This window comes from Crotalus tigris, unplaced genomic scaffold (genome assembly GCF_016545835.1).
Source record: "Crotalus tigris isolate CLP2741 ecotype Arizona unplaced genomic scaffold, ASM1654583v1 scf7180000024119.3904262, whole genome shotgun sequence".
Taxonomy (NCBI): domain Eukaryota; kingdom Metazoa; phylum Chordata; class Lepidosauria; order Squamata; family Viperidae; genus Crotalus; species Crotalus tigris.
In genome coordinates, this window is record NW_024100396.1 from 570,949 (window position 1) to 588,540 (window position 17,592).

At 43.5% G+C, this 17,592-nt stretch overlaps 1 protein-coding gene across 1 annotated transcript; it reads right to left on the bottom strand.

Moving 5' to 3' along the window:
• Positions 1 to 3,000: 3,000 nt before the first annotated feature.
• LOC120298737 (sialic acid-binding Ig-like lectin 12) lies at positions 3,001 to 16,369 on the bottom strand. Its single transcript, XM_039322730.1, has 7 exons — positions 16,243 to 16,369; positions 12,607 to 13,026; positions 11,466 to 11,765; positions 9,073 to 9,372; positions 5,921 to 6,013; positions 3,836 to 3,889; positions 3,001 to 3,119 (listed from the first exon to the last, which is right to left on the bottom strand). Exons 1-6 carry the CDS (start codon positions 16,289 to 16,291, stop codon positions 3,870 to 3,872), a joined length of 1,182 nt encoding a protein of 393 aa, XP_039178664.1. The 5' UTR covers positions 16,292 to 16,369; the 3' UTR covers positions 3,001 to 3,119; positions 3,836 to 3,869.
• Between the last annotated feature and the right edge of the window lie 1,223 nt (positions 16,370 to 17,592).

The following is a 17,592-nucleotide window of genomic DNA, read 5'->3' on the forward strand; positions in this document are numbered from 1 at the left end:
TTTCTGAAAACAAAAGGGATGCCATAAGATGTAACTTAAGAGCGGTAAAGTTTCAACACTTCGATTGCATCAGCGGAGTGGTTGAAAAAGGTTTTAAAGATTGTCTGGTTTCCTCTGGGCTTGGAGAGACGTTTTAAGGGACAAAAGTGGGAGCTTTAAGCCTTGAGAATATATAAAGCCGCTACCTGATCCTTAAAACCTCAAATCTCCCCCCCCCCAAGGGATCTCTTTGGTCCTCATTTGGAGCCAACAGAGACATGTGCTTTACAATCGAATCTGTTTCCTTCACTAACTTATGGGAAAACCTAAGATCTTCTGCCTGTCACTTCATGCTAATAACCCCCTCCTGCACCCGCCAATCCTCTTTCAAAACAATTCATTAGGGCACACCATTATTTTAACTTTTTCAGATCTTTCTTTCAGGCAAAGAGGAAATGGCAAGCAGAAGCTCCGTTCTTGAATCCTCGGAAAGTGGGATTATTTAGCTTTAGGAAGAGAAGAAAGGCCAGTCTATGAAGAAAGGGAATTCTCAGGGGAATAATCATCTGAGAGAAAAAGGGAAGAAAAGGAGAATAATGTTCAAGTGAGATACACCTGGATATGGCAGCCCCTTGCACGATTATGCAAAGGTTCTGCAAGTTGTGGAGCATGGGCACACCCCTTGCAAAATCTGTCCGATCAGAGAGGACAGTTGCGAATATTTAGCAACAGCACCAGTTTCATTCCACCCTCAAGTTATTTAAAAAAAAAAACCTCTGGGAGGAACGCATCTTACTGCTATCTGAGACTCTGTGGCCACCTCTCAGCCCTTGCCTTGCTCACCATTTGCAGATTCACCGGGCCTTCCATTGGGAGCTGGTATGCGGTTTCACCTCAAGGAGGTCTTCAGGTTCTGCTTCTCGGATGCCTTCTAAACGGAAGGGCAGGAAGTCACGGAAGAACCTGATTGCAAGACACAATAGACCTGCCTTTTCCTTTGCAAAATCACAGGGTCACAATCAAGGGAGTGCTGAACATCATGGGGGGGGGCTCCCTTTACAAGAAAATACTTGCAGGGTAAATGCGGAGGGAAGATCCAAGAAAAGACAGATTTTTGTGACTTTCAGATATTGGAAGAGGAGCCTGTTAAAAGAGGAGAGGGAAAACAACTTGGTTGTTTGGTTGGGGTGCGGGGGTGGTGGTGGTGAAACAACAGGAACCAATGCTGTGGTGGTTAGGTACCAGAGGTTCAGGTGCTACTAAATATTGGAGCTGTTTTGGTTGTTTTGGGACCCGATGCTATTTAAGAGTGCAGTCTATTAACAGTCTTGTGAGGAGAGGAGAGGAGAGGAGAGGAGAGGAGAGGAGAGGAAAGGAAAAAGAAAGGAGATGAGGGGAAGGAAAAAGAAAGGAGAGGAGAGGAAAGAAAAAGAGAGAAGATAGGAGAGGAAGAAAAAGGAGAGGAGAGAAGGAAAGGGAGGGAGGGAGGAAGGAAGGAAGAAAGGGAGGGAGGGAGGGAGGAAGGAAGGAAGGAAGGAAGGAAGGAAGGAAGGAAGGAAGGAAGGAAGGAAGGAAGGAAGGAAGGAAGGAAGGAATCCTTAATCAGCCATGTTACCGATATGATACATACAACTTGTAAGGACCCACCCCACTTTGCATCTTAAGAAGACAGAACTCTTGGAATCGTTGTTCCAACAGGCATCCTTTATTAAGAGAAAATGGTTGCAGGCGTTCTAGACAGGACTTGGGGTCCAAGCTCTCCCATTCAAGGTTTTAAGGGGTTCCCCAGTAGCCCCACCCAATCACTCCCCTCTTCCAGCGACAGTCTCAGGCATTACACTCCCACCCCCTTTTCCTTACTGCCGGCTGGATGGAGACTTCAAAGAAAACTACATGAAAGGTAATAGCCACATTCTTATGGTTATTCCTTTTGGTGATACACACATCCAGTTCCTTTCTTCAGAGAAAACTACATGAAAGGTAATAGCCCCATTCTTATGGTTAGTCCTTTTGGCGATACACACATCCAGTTCCTTTGAAGTGTACCGAAGGAAGTGAGGGCCATAAAGCCCCTTTGTTCACCCCCTTCCCTTCATCGTATGACAGAATCCATAGAAGGCAGAAATGGGTTTTTTTATAATTGATAACTAGAGATAAATATAATTGGATTCTGACACAACTATAAGATGGACAATAGGCCCAGCTTGATTTTGGGGAGCAATTTGTGATAGGGAGGAAAAGTGGCCATTAAATGAGACCACCGAATATTTCTCCTGTTCTTATCCTTTAAATAAAAACTACTTCAGCTGGGGCTGCCGGTCTGAAGAGTAAGCTCTGCTGCAACAACATTAGGAGCAAAACTGCAGGGATGTCTAAAATGGCACAGGTGAAAGGACGCCGTCAGATAAGCACTGCAATTACATCCTTGCATCAGGACCTTGTATCCACGGATGTAAGTCACAGTCTTTGGGTGTTGATGACACGGATGTGCTATCATTGCCCAGCCTCGCCCCTCTGCTGTTGCCCCTGGAAGTCTGTTAAAATCCCCCTTTCTTTTCTGCCAGCTTTGTATGGTGCTTTGTGCAAAAGTCTAGCAACATATTGCATCTCTGCCCGATCTCCGGGATTTTCAATCATCTATCAATGCCACTCTGAAGCTCCATTTCAGTGACAGGTGAAGACCTTTCTCTTTCCCCCAGCCTTTTTTTATTGTCATTTTTAAATTGATTTTGAATTGTCTCTTGATCCAGAGTTTTGAAGGGCTGACCTCGACTGCTGCCTTGTTTGTAGGGTATCTTTATTTGGTCATTTATTTGATTTTATTGCATGTTGTTTTAACTTGAATTATATTACGGCTGCGTTTTGCTGTAAACAGACCAGAAAACCTAAGATATAAAACAAATATCTTTACAAAAATGTCTGTCTTGGAATTGGGCGAGGAGTGGATAGAGATTTTGAACAAAGGGAAATGTTGAGTAAAGTGGATATTGGTTTTTTATTAAGAAAAGAAAAAAAGGAAGATTGTACACAGACACGCAGATAAAAAGCGTCAGAGGTTCCGGATGTAATGAGGGGAAGCATTTATCCTGAGATTTATCTCGCTGGCTGTGTGGCCTGGTTCATTTTTCATTCTGTGGAGACTGAAATGAGAGAAAAAAAGAGAATCATCTGAAGGAAATCCTAAATGGAATCCACGAAAAAGCCTCTTCCTCATTATTTTTTTTTTAAAATTCAGACAGAATCTTGTTCTTGTGGCATCTTGCTTTGAAGGAAGAAATAAACTTTTTTAAATACATTTTCACAGCATTAGAATGGAACTGGAAGGCTGAGCAGAGTATACATGTAGTCCTCATTTAGTGACTATTTACAGTTATGACAGTGATGAAAAAGCAACTTAGTGACCAATCCTTGTACTTAACAACCTTCACAGAACTGTGAGGCAAAAAAAAAAAAAAACAGAGTAAAATCATAAGGAAAAGTTGCAGGTTCATTACTGGCCACAGAGCCTAATGGCCCCGTTGCTTGTCCCAGTTTCAGTCACTAAACGAGGACTACGTATAGCTAAGGGCCTCATATCATCTTAGAAAAAGAATAAAGGCAGGATTCTAATAAATAAGTACATAAAATCTATTCATATAAATGATTGAAGATGTTTGGACTTCAGCTCCCAGATGTGTGGACTTCAATTCCCCATGGCTGGCAGGCAATTCTGGGAGTTGAAGTTCACCCAAATACAGTAGAACAGGAGTCTTCAAACTTGTCCCTTTTAGGACTTGTGGACTTCAACTCCCAGAATTCCTCAGCCAGGCACCCCTGCAGTAGAAAGACACCAGGGCAATAAAAATATGTCTCTCACCACAATTTCTGGACTAGATCTTTTTCTATTTCGATCAATCTCGACATAGGCGATCTGGAGGAAAGGAAAGAAAGCAAATTCAGTTCTAAAACCCTAACCCTGACCATCACCACCCCAGTTTTTACAAGAATTTTTATTTGGCAGCCTTCCTTGTTAGGGAAATTGGAAGCAATGGTAGCTGAACCCATTTCTGCAAATGCTTCCCCCATGGTAAAAATGCTTTTGTTTTTCTACTTCATTTCTAAGTGCTTTCGAATTGTTTTTGAGTTTCTTATGGTCATGTTACTGAGTTTTTTCCCCTTTCTCTTTATGACCCTGTAATCCCTTGATTTGGGGTGGGATCGGGTAGAGCTGAGCATTTACTGGCCGGTTGCCCTTCTTGACGCCTATGTGGAGTTCGGAGTATATATTTTCTCTTTGTACCATTTTTTTCATTATGCTCTTGATTTTTATTACTAGGGTGTGAATTTGCATTTTCAACGGTTTCGTATGAAAGTTATGCATTAATAGCTAACCTTCTTTGAAACCATAGCTCTGGATGACCTCTCTACAGATCCAGTCACATCTTCCTTCCGGATCTACTGTAGCCACAGTTACAATAATATGCTCAACTCTTGGTGAATTCATGGACTTGTCTACGCAGGTTTCTTTACAAAAATATCAAAATGGATGCCAGAAAGCATTTAGTGATTTAAGTTGAGGGTCTCTCTTTTTTTTCTCGAGTGCTATGGCACTCCAGGTTACCTTCTAAGACCCCATTCCTAAAAGAAAAAGCTTAACTATCCTTCACCCCAGAAGGGGGCTGGATGCTAAAACATATGAAGAACATTTATAGGAATTAGGTATGTCTTGTCTAGGGCAGTGTTTCCCAAACTTGACAATTTTAAGGCATGAGGACTTCAACTCCCAGAATTCCACAGCCAGCAACGCTGGCTGTGGAATTCTGAGAGTTGAAGTCCACATGCCTTAAAATTGTCAAGTTTGGGAAACACTGGTCTAGGGGAAAGAAGGACTAGCGGTGACATGACAGCAGTGTCCCAATACTTAAAGGGCTGCCCCAAAGAAGAGGGGGTCAAGCAGTTAGAACAATTGATCAGTGGAACAACCTGCCTCCAGAAGCTGTGGGTGCTCCAACACTGGAGGTTTTTAAGAAGAGACTGGACAACCTTTGTCTGAAATGGTATAGGGCAGTGATGGTGAACCTTTTAGAGACCGAGTGCCCAAACTGCAACCCAAAACCCAGTTATGTATCGTCGGGTGCCAGGTGGGTGTGGCTCATTGGGTGGGCGTGGCCCATTGGGTGGGTGTGGCTGCAGTGGTAACGGCAGACTGGGAGGGATTAAAAAGTTCAATCAATCAATTCCAACTTTGAGAGATCTTTTTTCCCTCAAGAAGTTGAAATTGATTGATTGAACCTTTTTTTTTTTTTGCACACGGCGGTGGAGGCCTAAAGCAAAAAGGTTTTATAAAATCCAGCTGAAGGCCTAGGACTGGAGTGATGGCATGCATGCCCACAGAGAGGGCTCTGTGTGCCACCTGTGGCACATGTGCCATACGTTTGCCACCACAGGTATAGGGTTTCCTGCTTGAGCAGGGGGTTGGACTAGATGACCTCCAAGGTCCCTTCCAACTCTGTTTTTCTTTTCTCCTGCTTCCTTTTTTCTGTTTTTTTCCAACTTTCAACTCAAGCCTACAGCTGTGGTATGTCCTGATATTCTCCCATGAAAGAAGTAACTAGTATAACCACAGTTAGGAGCAAGCGAATTCCTTGAGATATTTGTGGTATCAAGGCAAAGTGAAGTGAAGGACTTCATGAAGGGGAATAGCCTGCCCAGAGGTGCTCTTGGAAGTATCCCCCCCCCCAACCAGAACATTGAATGTAAGACTAAATATTTTCAAGTAAAAATCTCACAAAGACATGTGATCTTGCAAGATTTCAGCTCTTTTTAAACAAAATCAAACATCACAGCGTCAGAATGTACAATAGAAACCCCCCCCCCCAACAACATCACTGACCTCTGTTAAGAAACAATTAGGAAACAAAATTGAGAATGCATGAATTTGAAGCTCCAATGTACGACTTACCAGAGAAGTAGTAAAGCATGACTATCAAGAGTAAAAGTATTACACATGTTCCAAGAATAATTGCAGGAAGTTGAACATTTTGCAGCGTCTTCACTGTGCAGAGAAGAGCAACAAAGATGATTAGGGGACTGGAGGCTAAAATGTACAAAGAACAGTTGCTGGAATTGGATATGTCTAGTTTAATGAAAAGAAGGACTAGGGGTGACACGATAGCAGTGTTCCAATATCTCAGGGGCTGCCACAAAGAAGAGGGGACGGGTCAACCTATTCTCCAAAGCACATAAAAGCAGGACAAAAATCAGTGGATGGAAACTAATCAGGGAGAGATTCAACCTAGAGCAGTGGTTCTCAACCTTTTTAATGCCATGACCCCTCAACCGGTCGTAAGTCGAGGACTACTCAACCGGTCGTAAGTCGAGGACTACTCAACTGGTGCAGCACCGTTTGCAGAATGGGCTCAGCAGGGCAGAGACAGCCTGGACAATTCCTATTGGCTTTTGAAAGCCAATAGAATTAGACTCTATTCAAGAGAGTCTATTTTATTGGCTTTCAAAAGCCAATAGGATAAAAGGGAGTAGCACAGCTAAGGAAAAGGGGAAAAAAATGGCAGACTGCATTGTTTGGCGACCCCCGTGAAATGGTCGTTCGACCCCAAATGGGGTCCCGACCCACAGGTTGAGAACCACTGGTCTAGAACTAAGGAGAAATTTCCTGACAGTTACAACCATTTATCGATGGTACAACTTGCCCTCAGAAGCTGTGGGCTCTCCTTCACTGGAGGTTTTTAAGAAGAGATTGGACAACTATTTATCTGAAATGGTATAGGCTTTCCTGCCTGAGCAGGGGGTTGGACTAGAAGACCTCCAAGGTCCCTTTTAACTCTGTTATTTTGTTGAGATTTAAAGGTTAATGTCCCAGAAAAATAACAGAATTCCACACAATCACCATTCCTTCTCCAATCCTTCAAAACTGGTTTGTAGACGTTTTGGGATGGTCTTCAGACCTGCTGGCCCTCAACAAAAGAATAAGGGGCAACATCCCATGTCACTAGAGTTCTACATTACAGTCAGCCAAGTAAAGGAGACTGTTAATGCATTGTTAAATCTCAGCCATTCACATCCTTGCTTCACGGGTGTGTGCATTTGTCTGATCAGAATCTTGTTAGAAGTTACTTATGTTGACCAGATAAGAAAGCTATTTCTGGAATCTATGGCTAGATTCATAATTTTGGGATACAGGATTGTTGTTATTATGGCTTAGCAATTGGAATGAATCCAACTTGTTTATGGATGATTGTATTATGTCATCTCAGAAAAATGACCCAATGTAATGAATGACGCCAGGATGTGAATGCAGCATTGAGTTGTTAGTTTGTGTTTAATGTCTGGTGGGGGGCTACGGCTATTCTAACTGATTGTATCCATGCGTTGTGTGACTAGGAAAGCATGTTAACCCATACTGTATTTTATTCATTGGATATATTGCATGTTATTTGAAAATAACATTTGTGTTTTGTTTAAAATGGTTAAGGCACCTGGGCGGGAATTCTAGCCCTGCCTTAGACATGAAAGCTGGCTAGGTGTCTTTGGATCAATCATCAGAAGACTGTGAGTTCTAGTCCCGCCCTAGGCATCAAAGCCGGCTGGGTGACCTTGGGCCAATCACCAGAAGATGATGAGTTCTAGTCCCGCCTTACGAATCAAAGCTGGCTGGGTGACCTTGGGCCAATCACCAGAAGATGATGAGTTCTAGTCCCACCTTAAGCATCAAAACCAGTAGAGCAGTGTTTCCCAAACTTGACAATTTTAAGGCACGAGGACTTCAACTCCCAGAATTCCACAGCCAGCAACGCTGGCTGTGGAATTCTGGGAGTTGAAGTCCACATGCCTTAAAATTGTCAAGTTTGGGAAACACTGCAGTAGAGGACTTTGTGCCAGTTACTTTGTCAGCCCAAAACAGGGTTGTTGTTGTTGTTGTTGTGAGGGAAATTGGAGGAGAAAAAAAGAATTATGTATATTCACTGCCTTGAGTTGCTTATGAAGTAATAAAGGTGGGAATGAATAAAATAAGTAAATAAATTCAATCAACGTGTGCAATTTAGGGGACATTGCTCATAATAAATGAATAATCATAATGCTAACGACGGAAAGAACACACAGGATAATCACAATGAATTTATAACACTGATTTCAATGACATTTCTTATTTGTGTAGCTTACTCCGAATGCTGTTCCAGTAATTAATAGTAATGATAATGAATAATGAATGAATGAATGAATACTATAATAACAAATTAAAGTTACTCTTTGTACACGGGTATCTGCATTTCCAAAGCAAGAGAAAGCAAGACAAGAAACGATGGATGGAAACTAACCAAGGAGAGAATCAATCTGGAATGAAGGAGAAACTTCCTAACTGTGAGGACAATTAACCAGTGGAACAAAAGTTGCCTTCAGAAGTTGTGGGTGCTTCATCACTGGAGCTTTTTAAGAAGAGACTGGACAGCCACTTGTCTCAAATTGTATAGGGGTTTGAGCAAGGTTTTGGATTAAAACAGTTGTTCTCAACCTTTTTAATGCCGCGACCCCCAACCGGCCGTAAGTCGAGGACTACTCAACTGGTGCAGCACGGTTTGCAGAATGGGACTTTTGGCGGGCTCAGCAGGGCAGAGACAGCCTGGACAATTCCTATTGGCTTTTGAAAGCCAATAGAATTAGACTCTATTCAAGAGAGTCTATTCTATTGGCTTTAAAAAGCCAACAGAATAAAAGGGAGTAGCACAGCTAAGGAAAAGGGGGAAAAAATGGCGGACTGCGTTGTTTGGCGACCCCCGTGAAATGATCATTCGACCCCAAATGGGGTCCCGACCCACAGGTTGAGAACCACTGGATTAAAAGATCTCCAAGGTTCCTTCCAGCTCTATTCTGATTGGATTGCAAGGGAGCACCTAACTCTGCCCCTTGAACAGGGGTAAGACAAGTGGAACTTGCATCATGATACATCATCTTGGCTCCCCTGGGATGATAGGGTTTTTCCCACGAAACCCCGGATGTTCCAAGATCCCCCCACCAAGCCCATTCCTTGCTAAGGCAAGAAGCACCACTATAGTGCAACACGGATTACAAAGTAATTTCAGGACAGGAGAAACTCACCTGTCTTGTCTGGAAGAGACAGCATCTTCAAATTGGAGAATCCAATAGGATTTATGCCTCTGCAAGTGATTATATAGGAATTTAATTTATTTCCTAGGAGATGTAAGGAACTGACGCCAGTGTTGCCTCGAATTGAGAATGTGATGTTTACATCGTCGGAGGTGATGTTCTTGATTAAATGTTGGTGGTTCAAGTACCACTGGATCTGTGGTGGAGGCCAAGAGTGGAAGGCACAAGAACAAACGGTGGTGCCATTGCTGTCATACTTACAAATATGAATGACCCTGACTTGAGGACTATCTGGAAGAGGGCAAAACAAACACACAATTTCTCTGGGCAAAAGAAGCAAGGTCCATAACTATCAGCTGGGTATCCCAAAGGCGCTTTTTCACGAGGCAACTGGACTTTCTTGTTTTTCTTTGAAGACATTTCGCTTCTCATCCAAGAAGCTTCTTCAACTCTGACTGGATGGTGGGGAAGGGAAGGATCTATACTCCTTGCAGATAGCTGGGCATTTGCCTTCTTTTTAGAGAGTCCTTGAGGCCACCTGGAGGTTTATGTGTGTCCTCAAGGTCACCTCAGTGGTGCAAATGGGTGTGCAGTCTTCTTGGAACTCTCTAGAAAGAATGCAAATGACAGTTGTCTGCAAGGAGTATAACTCCTCCCCTTCCCCACCATCCAGTCAGAGCTGAAGAAGCTTCTTGGAGGAGAAGCGAAATGTCTTCAAAGAAAAACAAGGAAGTCCAGTTGACTCCTGAAAAAGCACCTTTGGGACATCCATGACCTAGACCAGGGGTAGGCAACCTTGGCTCTTTTATGACTCGTGGACTTCAACTCCCAGAATTCCTGAGCCAGCATGGCTCAGTATGGAAACCTCTCCCTTTCCCCTCAGCATGGCTGGCTCAGGAATTCTGGGAGTTGAAGTCCACGAGTCATAAAAGAGCCAAGGTTGCCTATCCTTGACCTAGATGACTGAGAATCTCCATAGATCTATCAGCTGGGTATCCATTGCCTCAAAGAGGAAGAGAAGTCATCTTAATATCGTAAGATCTGACCAATGCGGACAAGGCATCACCTTTTGGCTGGTGTAATAATACAGAAAACAAAAAAGAAATTTAACATTCCTGTTTTCTATAATGTCCTGGACCTTATAAAACACCAAGAAAAGAAAAAAAGAAAAAGACAATCCCTATTCTGAAATATCTCACAACATTTGGGCATTTTCTCCCAATGGCAAGATTTTTAGCATTCTCAACTCATTGCTGGTCAGAATACCAAAACGTTAGTGATTTCATGATGCTTCAGCCTTTTTTTAATGTCTTGGTTTGCTTGGGTGCGGCCTTCACTGTTGGCTCTCGGTGACTTGGAACACGTAGAGAGATGCCCTTTGGTTAACTTCTACTACTCTATCAGTGTTTCTCAATCTTGTCCACTTTAAGAGGCATGGACTTCAACTCTCAGAATCCCCCAGCCAGACATGTTCGACTTGACCAGGCAACCTTGGCTCTTTTATGACTTGTGGACTTCAACTCCCAGAATTCCTGAGCCAGCATGAGGGAAACTTTGCCCCCCTCATGACTTGTGGACTTCAACTCTCAGAATTCCTGAGCCAGCATGAGGGAAACTTTGGCCCCCTCATGACTTGTGGACTTCAACTCCCAGAATTCCTGAGCCAGCATGAGGGAAACTTTGGCCCCCTCATGACTCGTGGACTTCAACTCCCAGAATTCCTGAGCCAGCATGGCTCAGCTTGGAAACCTCTCCTTTTCCCCTCAGCATGGCTGGCTCAGAGATTCTGGGAGTTGAAGTCCACGAGTCATAAAAGAGCCAAGGTTGCCTACCCCTGGACTTGACTTATGATGACAGTGACCTACGATGGAAATTCCAGTCCAAATGTGGTCATAACTGGAGGCTTGCCCTCAAGACAGATCTCCTCCTCTCTCTCTCCTCTTGCTTGGAGTACAGGAAGTCCTCGACTTACAACCACAATTGAGCCCAAAATTTATGTTTGCTAAGGGGACGCTTGTTAAGTGAGTTTTGCCCCCTTTTTATGACCTTTCTTGCCACAGTTGTTCAGGGAAGCACTGCAGTTGATCACTTAGCAACCCATTGACTTGTCAGAAGGTCGCAAAAGGTGATCACATGACCTCAGGACACAGCAACGGCCGTAAATATGAAACCAGTCGCCAAGCGTCTGGATACTGATCCCATGACCATGGAGATGCTGCAACGGTCGTTAACTGAAAAACAGTCCCAAGTCTTCAGTGCTGTTGTAACTTTGAACGGTCCCTAAATGAACTGTTGTAAGTCAGGGATTACTTGGAGTGCACCAAGAGGCAAAGCGCTTCAGGGATAAAGCCTGGGGCAAAGAGTTAGAGAAGAGAGCTACTCACATGCCATGTGAAGCTGGACAGCATTTTGTATGAGTTTCGTTGTGGTAGGATACTTTAAATAACAAATGAGGATTAACCCTTCATTATCTAAAGAGGGTACGAAGCTGAGGTTTGCTCCATAGGTCCAGGACCATCTGCTCTGTTGGATGGCCCAATCAGAAAAGTTCCATTGGCTTGGTTTCAAGGACCAGAGGATCTGAGGCTTAGGTTTCAAGCAGCAATCCGGTTTCACACAGCTGAAAACGACGGTTTCTCCCCAGAGAAAGGAAGAAGGCTTCCAAATTATTGGCTTCTTGATATCTAAGCAAGAAAAAGGGCGATGGAAGGCCATTTGGTGGCACCACCCTCCCCCCAGCTGCCTTGATCAATCCGGCCCGTTCTGTAATTGGGTATGTCCAGTTTAATGAAAAGAAGGGTTAGGGGTGACAGGATAGCAGCATTCCAATATCTAAGGGGGGTTGTGGGTGTCAACCTGTTCTTCAAAGCACCAGAAGGCAGGACGAGAAGCAATGGATGGAAATCAAGGAGAGAAGCAACCTAGAATGAAGGAGAAATTGCCTGATAACTAGAACAATAACTCGGTGGAATGACTTGCCTTTAGAAGTCTTGGCTGCTCCATCACTGGAGGTTGCTAAGATGTCTGGAATGGTAGGGGTAGGCAACCTCAGCTCTTTTAGGACTCATGGACTTCAACTCCCAGAATTCCTGAGTCAGCTATGCTAACTCAGGAATTCTGGGAGTTGAAGTCCATGGAGACGAGGTTGCCTACCCCTAAGGCAGTGTTTCCCAAACTTGACAATTTTAAGGCATGTGGACTTCAACGCCCAGAATTCCACAGCCAGCAATGCTGGCTGTGGAATTCTGGGAGTTGAAGTCCACATGCCTTAAAATTGTCAAGTTTGGGAAACACTGCCCTAAGGTATATCCCCTACCTGATCAGGGGATAGGAGACCCCCATGGTCTCTTCCTATTCTGTTATTCTGTATATTGTGGCTTCATCTGCAAAAGTCTTACTATACCTGGGCAACAAGGATCCAGGCTTGTCTGTGGCTCTCCAACATTCCCACCCCCCCCCCGTTCTAAAAATAAAGGCCTCAAAAACGTCAAAGAAGAAGGGGAGAAAGTTCAAGAACTTGCTTACCTGTCACCACAATTTGGGGATTTGTGTGAGGTTGTGTACTAGGCGATACAAATGCATGCCTAAATCCTGGTCCTTTATCAATTCTCAGGTAGTACTTGCCCGAGTCCTCGAACTGGGCATTTGCAATGCTGAAGGAGCAGCTGCCTTTCCTTGGGTCTCCTGTCAGCTTAAAATCGGTAATTTCGGCTTTCTGTCTTAAGTCATTGGTGACCATCAGTTCTCCTGATACCCAGATGTTGATCCACAACATATAGTAACGTCTCTTCGAACTCTTAAACCAATAGACGTACAAGGGCGAGGAGCTTTTGGAGTACCATTCAGGAACTGTGAACGTGCAGGGCACATCAATGCAATGATTCAGTTCAACAAAGACTTTCTCAGGCACTGAAATCGAATAGCCAGGATGGATGGTCAGAGTGTCTGGTGGGAGAAGAGAAGGATGTAATTGGCAGGGCCCCGCTAAACTTATATTTTTCCCCCAAAGCTTTATTCAGAGATGGTCTGTTCAAAGAGAGAAGCATCCTGGAATTAAGGAGAAACTTCCTGACAGTGAGGACAATTAACCAGTGGAACAGCTTGCCTCCAGAAATTGTGGGCGCTCCATCACTGGAGATTTTTAAGAAGAGACTAGACCAGGGGTAGGCAACCTTGGCTCTTTTATGACTTGTGGACTTCAATTCCCAGAATTCCCGAGCCAGCCATGCTGAGGGGAAAGGGAGAGGTTTCCAAGCTGAGCCATGCTGGCTCAGGAATTCTGGGAGTTGAAGTCCATGAGTCATAAAAGAGCCAAGGTTGCCTACCCCTGCCTTATACCATTTCAGACAAGTGGCTGTCCAGTCTTTTCTTGAAAACCTCCAGTGATGGAGCACCCGCAACTTCTGGAGGCAAGCCCTTCCACTGGTTAATTGTCCTCACTGTCAGGAAATTCCGCCTTAGTTCTAGGTTGCTTTTCTCCTTGGTTAGTTTCCAACCGCTGCGTCTTCTCCTGCCTTTAGGGGCTATGGAGAATAGGTCAAACCACACCCCTTCTCTGTGACAGCCCCTCAGATACTGAAAGACTGCTATCATGTCACCCTTAATCTCTTCTGAACTTTTACAGAATAGAGTTGGAAGGGACCGTGGAGGTCATCTAGTCCAACCCCCTGCTCAGGAAGGAAACCCTATACCAGGGGTGGGCACCCTTGGCTCTTTTATGACTGGTGGACTTCAACTCCCAGAATTCCTGAGCCAGCCTTGCTGAGGGGAAAGGGAGAGGTTTCCAAGCTGAGCCATGCTGGCTCAGGAATTCTGGGAGTTGAAGTCCACGAGTCATAAAAGAGCCAAGGTTGCCTACCCCTGGACTAGACAGTCACTTGTCTGAGATGTTATAGGTCCTCCTGCTTGAGCAGGGGGGCTGGACTAGAAGACCTCCAAGGTCCCTTCCAGCTCTATTCTATTCTTAAGTGACTCCTCTAAAAAACATCATCCAATCAATTGAATGCAACAACTTGATGTGGGGACTGGCCTGCGCCACCTGCGCTGGCAGAGGAGACATGTTGTGGGCCCTATCAGTCAAGGAATTCCATCTGTCAGGGTCCAGGAGGCCTTTTCCATCATGGCTCCCGCTCTTTGGAACCTTGTGAGGTGAGATTGACTCTCTTCCTCCTGGCTTTCTGCAGGAGCTTGAAGACCTGGCTCTGCCAGTTTGTCTGCAGTTCCCATGGAGGAGTATCACACTGGAGCTGGTTGATGAATTAAGAGAAAATCTGACATTTCCCGCCCCACACACAAACACTCATCCCATTCCCTTCCTCCTCATCTTCCAACTATGATTTTATGTTGACTGGGATTTCTATTTTTATTGTTTTAGAGGTATTTATTTGTTAGGATTTTAATCCCAAAGGTGCTTTTTCAAAAGGCAAGTGGGCTTTGTTTTTCCTTGAAGACGTTTCGCTTCTCATCCCAAGACGCTTCCTCAGTTCTGAAGAAGAAGAACCGAAGAAGCTTCTTGGATGAGAAGCGAAACGTTTTTGAGAGGAAACAAGGAAAGTCTACTTGCCTTTTGAAAAAGCACCTTTGGGATTAAAATCCTAATAAATAAATACCTCTAAAACAATAAAAATAGGATCATGACCCTGGAGGACTGAGAACCTCCACAGACATTTAGGATTTTAATGTTTTAATGCTGTAAACGGCCCAGAGTCATTTCGTTATAAGATGGGTGACAAATAAATTCAGTCAGTCAGTCAGTACTGACTGGCACTTTTGTACATTTGCACATCCGTTTTAGCAAAGGAAACTCTGGGAGTCAAATTGCAAAAATGAGTCAAATGACTGGAGAATTCTAGAAGTTGAACTCCTAAAGTTGAAGTCATAAAGTTGTCAAAAGTGGAGAAACCCCATGGATTGATCTACCCTATAAAGCCATACAATAAAGAAATAAACAAACCAAGGTTAAAATTTGGGCTGTCGTGCCAATACATCTGTGTGTCTTAAATCAGGGTTTCATCTCTGGCCTGCAAAATGTCCTGGGACCACTAGGTGACAGCAAAATGCTATAGTTTTCTGTGCCTCTTTGCTACCATCTGTTGCTGCAGTCCAAATAGGTAGCTTCAATTCACCTGAGAATTGCACAGAATATTGCTTTTCTTTATCAGTGTCTAGACCAGGGGCCTTCAAACTTGGCCCTTTTATGACTAGTGGACTTCAACTCTCAGAATTCCTCAGCCAGGGCCAAGTTTGAAGACCCCTGGTCTAGAAGGCAAAAGATTTCGGAACGAACCTCAGAAGATTCAAAATAACTTTTTAAATACTTTTATTGCTTTCACCCGGTTGATCTGATCATTCCAACCACTGAAAATTACTTTGATGGGTCTTGTGTTTCCAGCCTTGCTTTACTAGTAAAAGTGATAGTTGGAGAGATGATCACACCCATTGATTTGAGTTGCATTACTTTTGACTCCTTAAATGCAAATTCATTGAGACCATAGGATGGATTCACACATTGTTTCAGCCATGGTATTCTTTCCTTGGTCTGTAGCCTAGTGCAGGGGTCTCCAAACCCGGCAACGTTTAAGACTTGTGGACTTCAACTCCCAGAATTCCTCAGCCAGCCATGCTGAAGTCTTCATGCTGGCTGAGGAAGTCCACAAGTCCGAAAGTCGCCAGGTTTGGAGACCCTGTCCTAATGCCATGTGTGAACCCACCTTTGATAGTTTGTAAACTATGATTTGTGGCTTAGTGTTGTATTTGAACCAGCCCACTTAATCTTTCAGGTCATCTGGCACTTTTCATTGTTTCAACAAGCAATGATAAAATTCAACAGGCAATGCCAAAGTGAAGGTCAGAACAAGGGGAGACAGAGGGAGAATGGAATGGGAGCTGAACCATCTTCCCCCCACTTTTCTGTACTTCTTCAATACTTTTACACACATCAAATATAATCTTTGAGCGTACACCAAGATTTCCTTGACTGTCCCTACTTCTGCAGCCTATAAACCACGACTGAGACTATTTTATCCTTGCATTTTTTAATTAATTTAATTCCTGTTGAATTAAGACTTTATTTGCTGTGACTATGGCTCTTTTCGGGCCACGAAGGCAGAAACTAGAAAACCACTTGAGATTTTACCGCATATTTCTGTGAGTGACTCGTACCTTGATAAAGCAGGACAAGGTTTAGGAAGGTTAGTAAAAAAGAAGCCATCCCTCAAATCCCTATAAGCTTCAGCTGGTCTCCCCTTTGACCATCTTCTCACTGCAGAATTATTTCCAGAGATCTACTAGAATAAGAAATTGGAAAACGTTGTTGAGTAATGTGATGACGACTATCAAATGTCCAATTCAAATCATCTATTAAAAAAAAAACCCTCTGCAAAACCCTTCAGATCGTCATTCAACTCATTTAATAAGGTAATCTAGCAGTTTGCTTGGGCAATTGGAGCAGATCGCCTTTGCGTGGCCTTAATCTATCTATATATTACTAAAATTATCATTGTGTTTATCTGTTTGTACCCTAAAGTAAGCCCAAATGGTACATTATACTGCAACAATTTTTGAATCAAGGGACCTTGTTAGATGGGTTGGGCTGAGAGAGTGACTGGCCCCAAGTCACTCAGTCAATTTTTCATGCTTAAAACGAGACTAAAACTTAACATTTCCTGAATTCTAGCCTGGTGTCTTTACTACTACATCTTTACCACATCTCTAAATGCTCTAAATAATTCCACTTTTCCCAGCCAGAACACTTATTGGTCAAGATGTCTATCAGATGTCATTGAACTACATCTCCCAGCAGCCCAACCAGAGAGATTTCCTCACTCACCTCATGTTCCCACCCTGTTTTTAACTTCTAACTGTCTCGGAATTTTCTTTCTTTCTTTTTTAAACAACAAAAAAAAGGCCATTTACCAGCATTCTGAAGAGTTCGGCCAGCTGTTCGTGACATGGGTTTTCCTTGTTCTTCTTCCTTCACCCTGTGTCATGGTTCCTACTAATGAAACACTTCAAAGAACTTCCAGGCATGTCTATCCCAAAGCCTTTATTACCAGTGTGACAAATTGAGGGCACATCATGGAGGTTTATGCCAGAATCTGAATTCCTCATTAGTAGGCATCTAACTTTTCTTGCTAACCCCTCCCTTATCTTGCAGTGACAAGCCACATCTTCCAATTAGCCCAGAGGGCAGAGATTCCCTTTCCTTCCTTTTCCCAGGCTTTTGTTATTTCGCCTCCCTTTTCTCTGTCATCTGAATGAACTCTAAAAATACCAGACAGTCCTGCATATTTTGTCAAAGCAAGAATATTCAATATTAGCAGCGTTGACATCCTGTTTTGGAATGGCTACTTTATCTTCCCTTTTCGCTGCATACACGATGCATATTGTCCCACCTCAGTACATTTTTTAAATAATTTCATTAGCATTTTTTTTTAAAAAAGACAAAACCAGCACAAGATAATGAAGAAAATAAAACAAAGAGAAGCAAATCAAGGAGAAAGCTAAAAATGC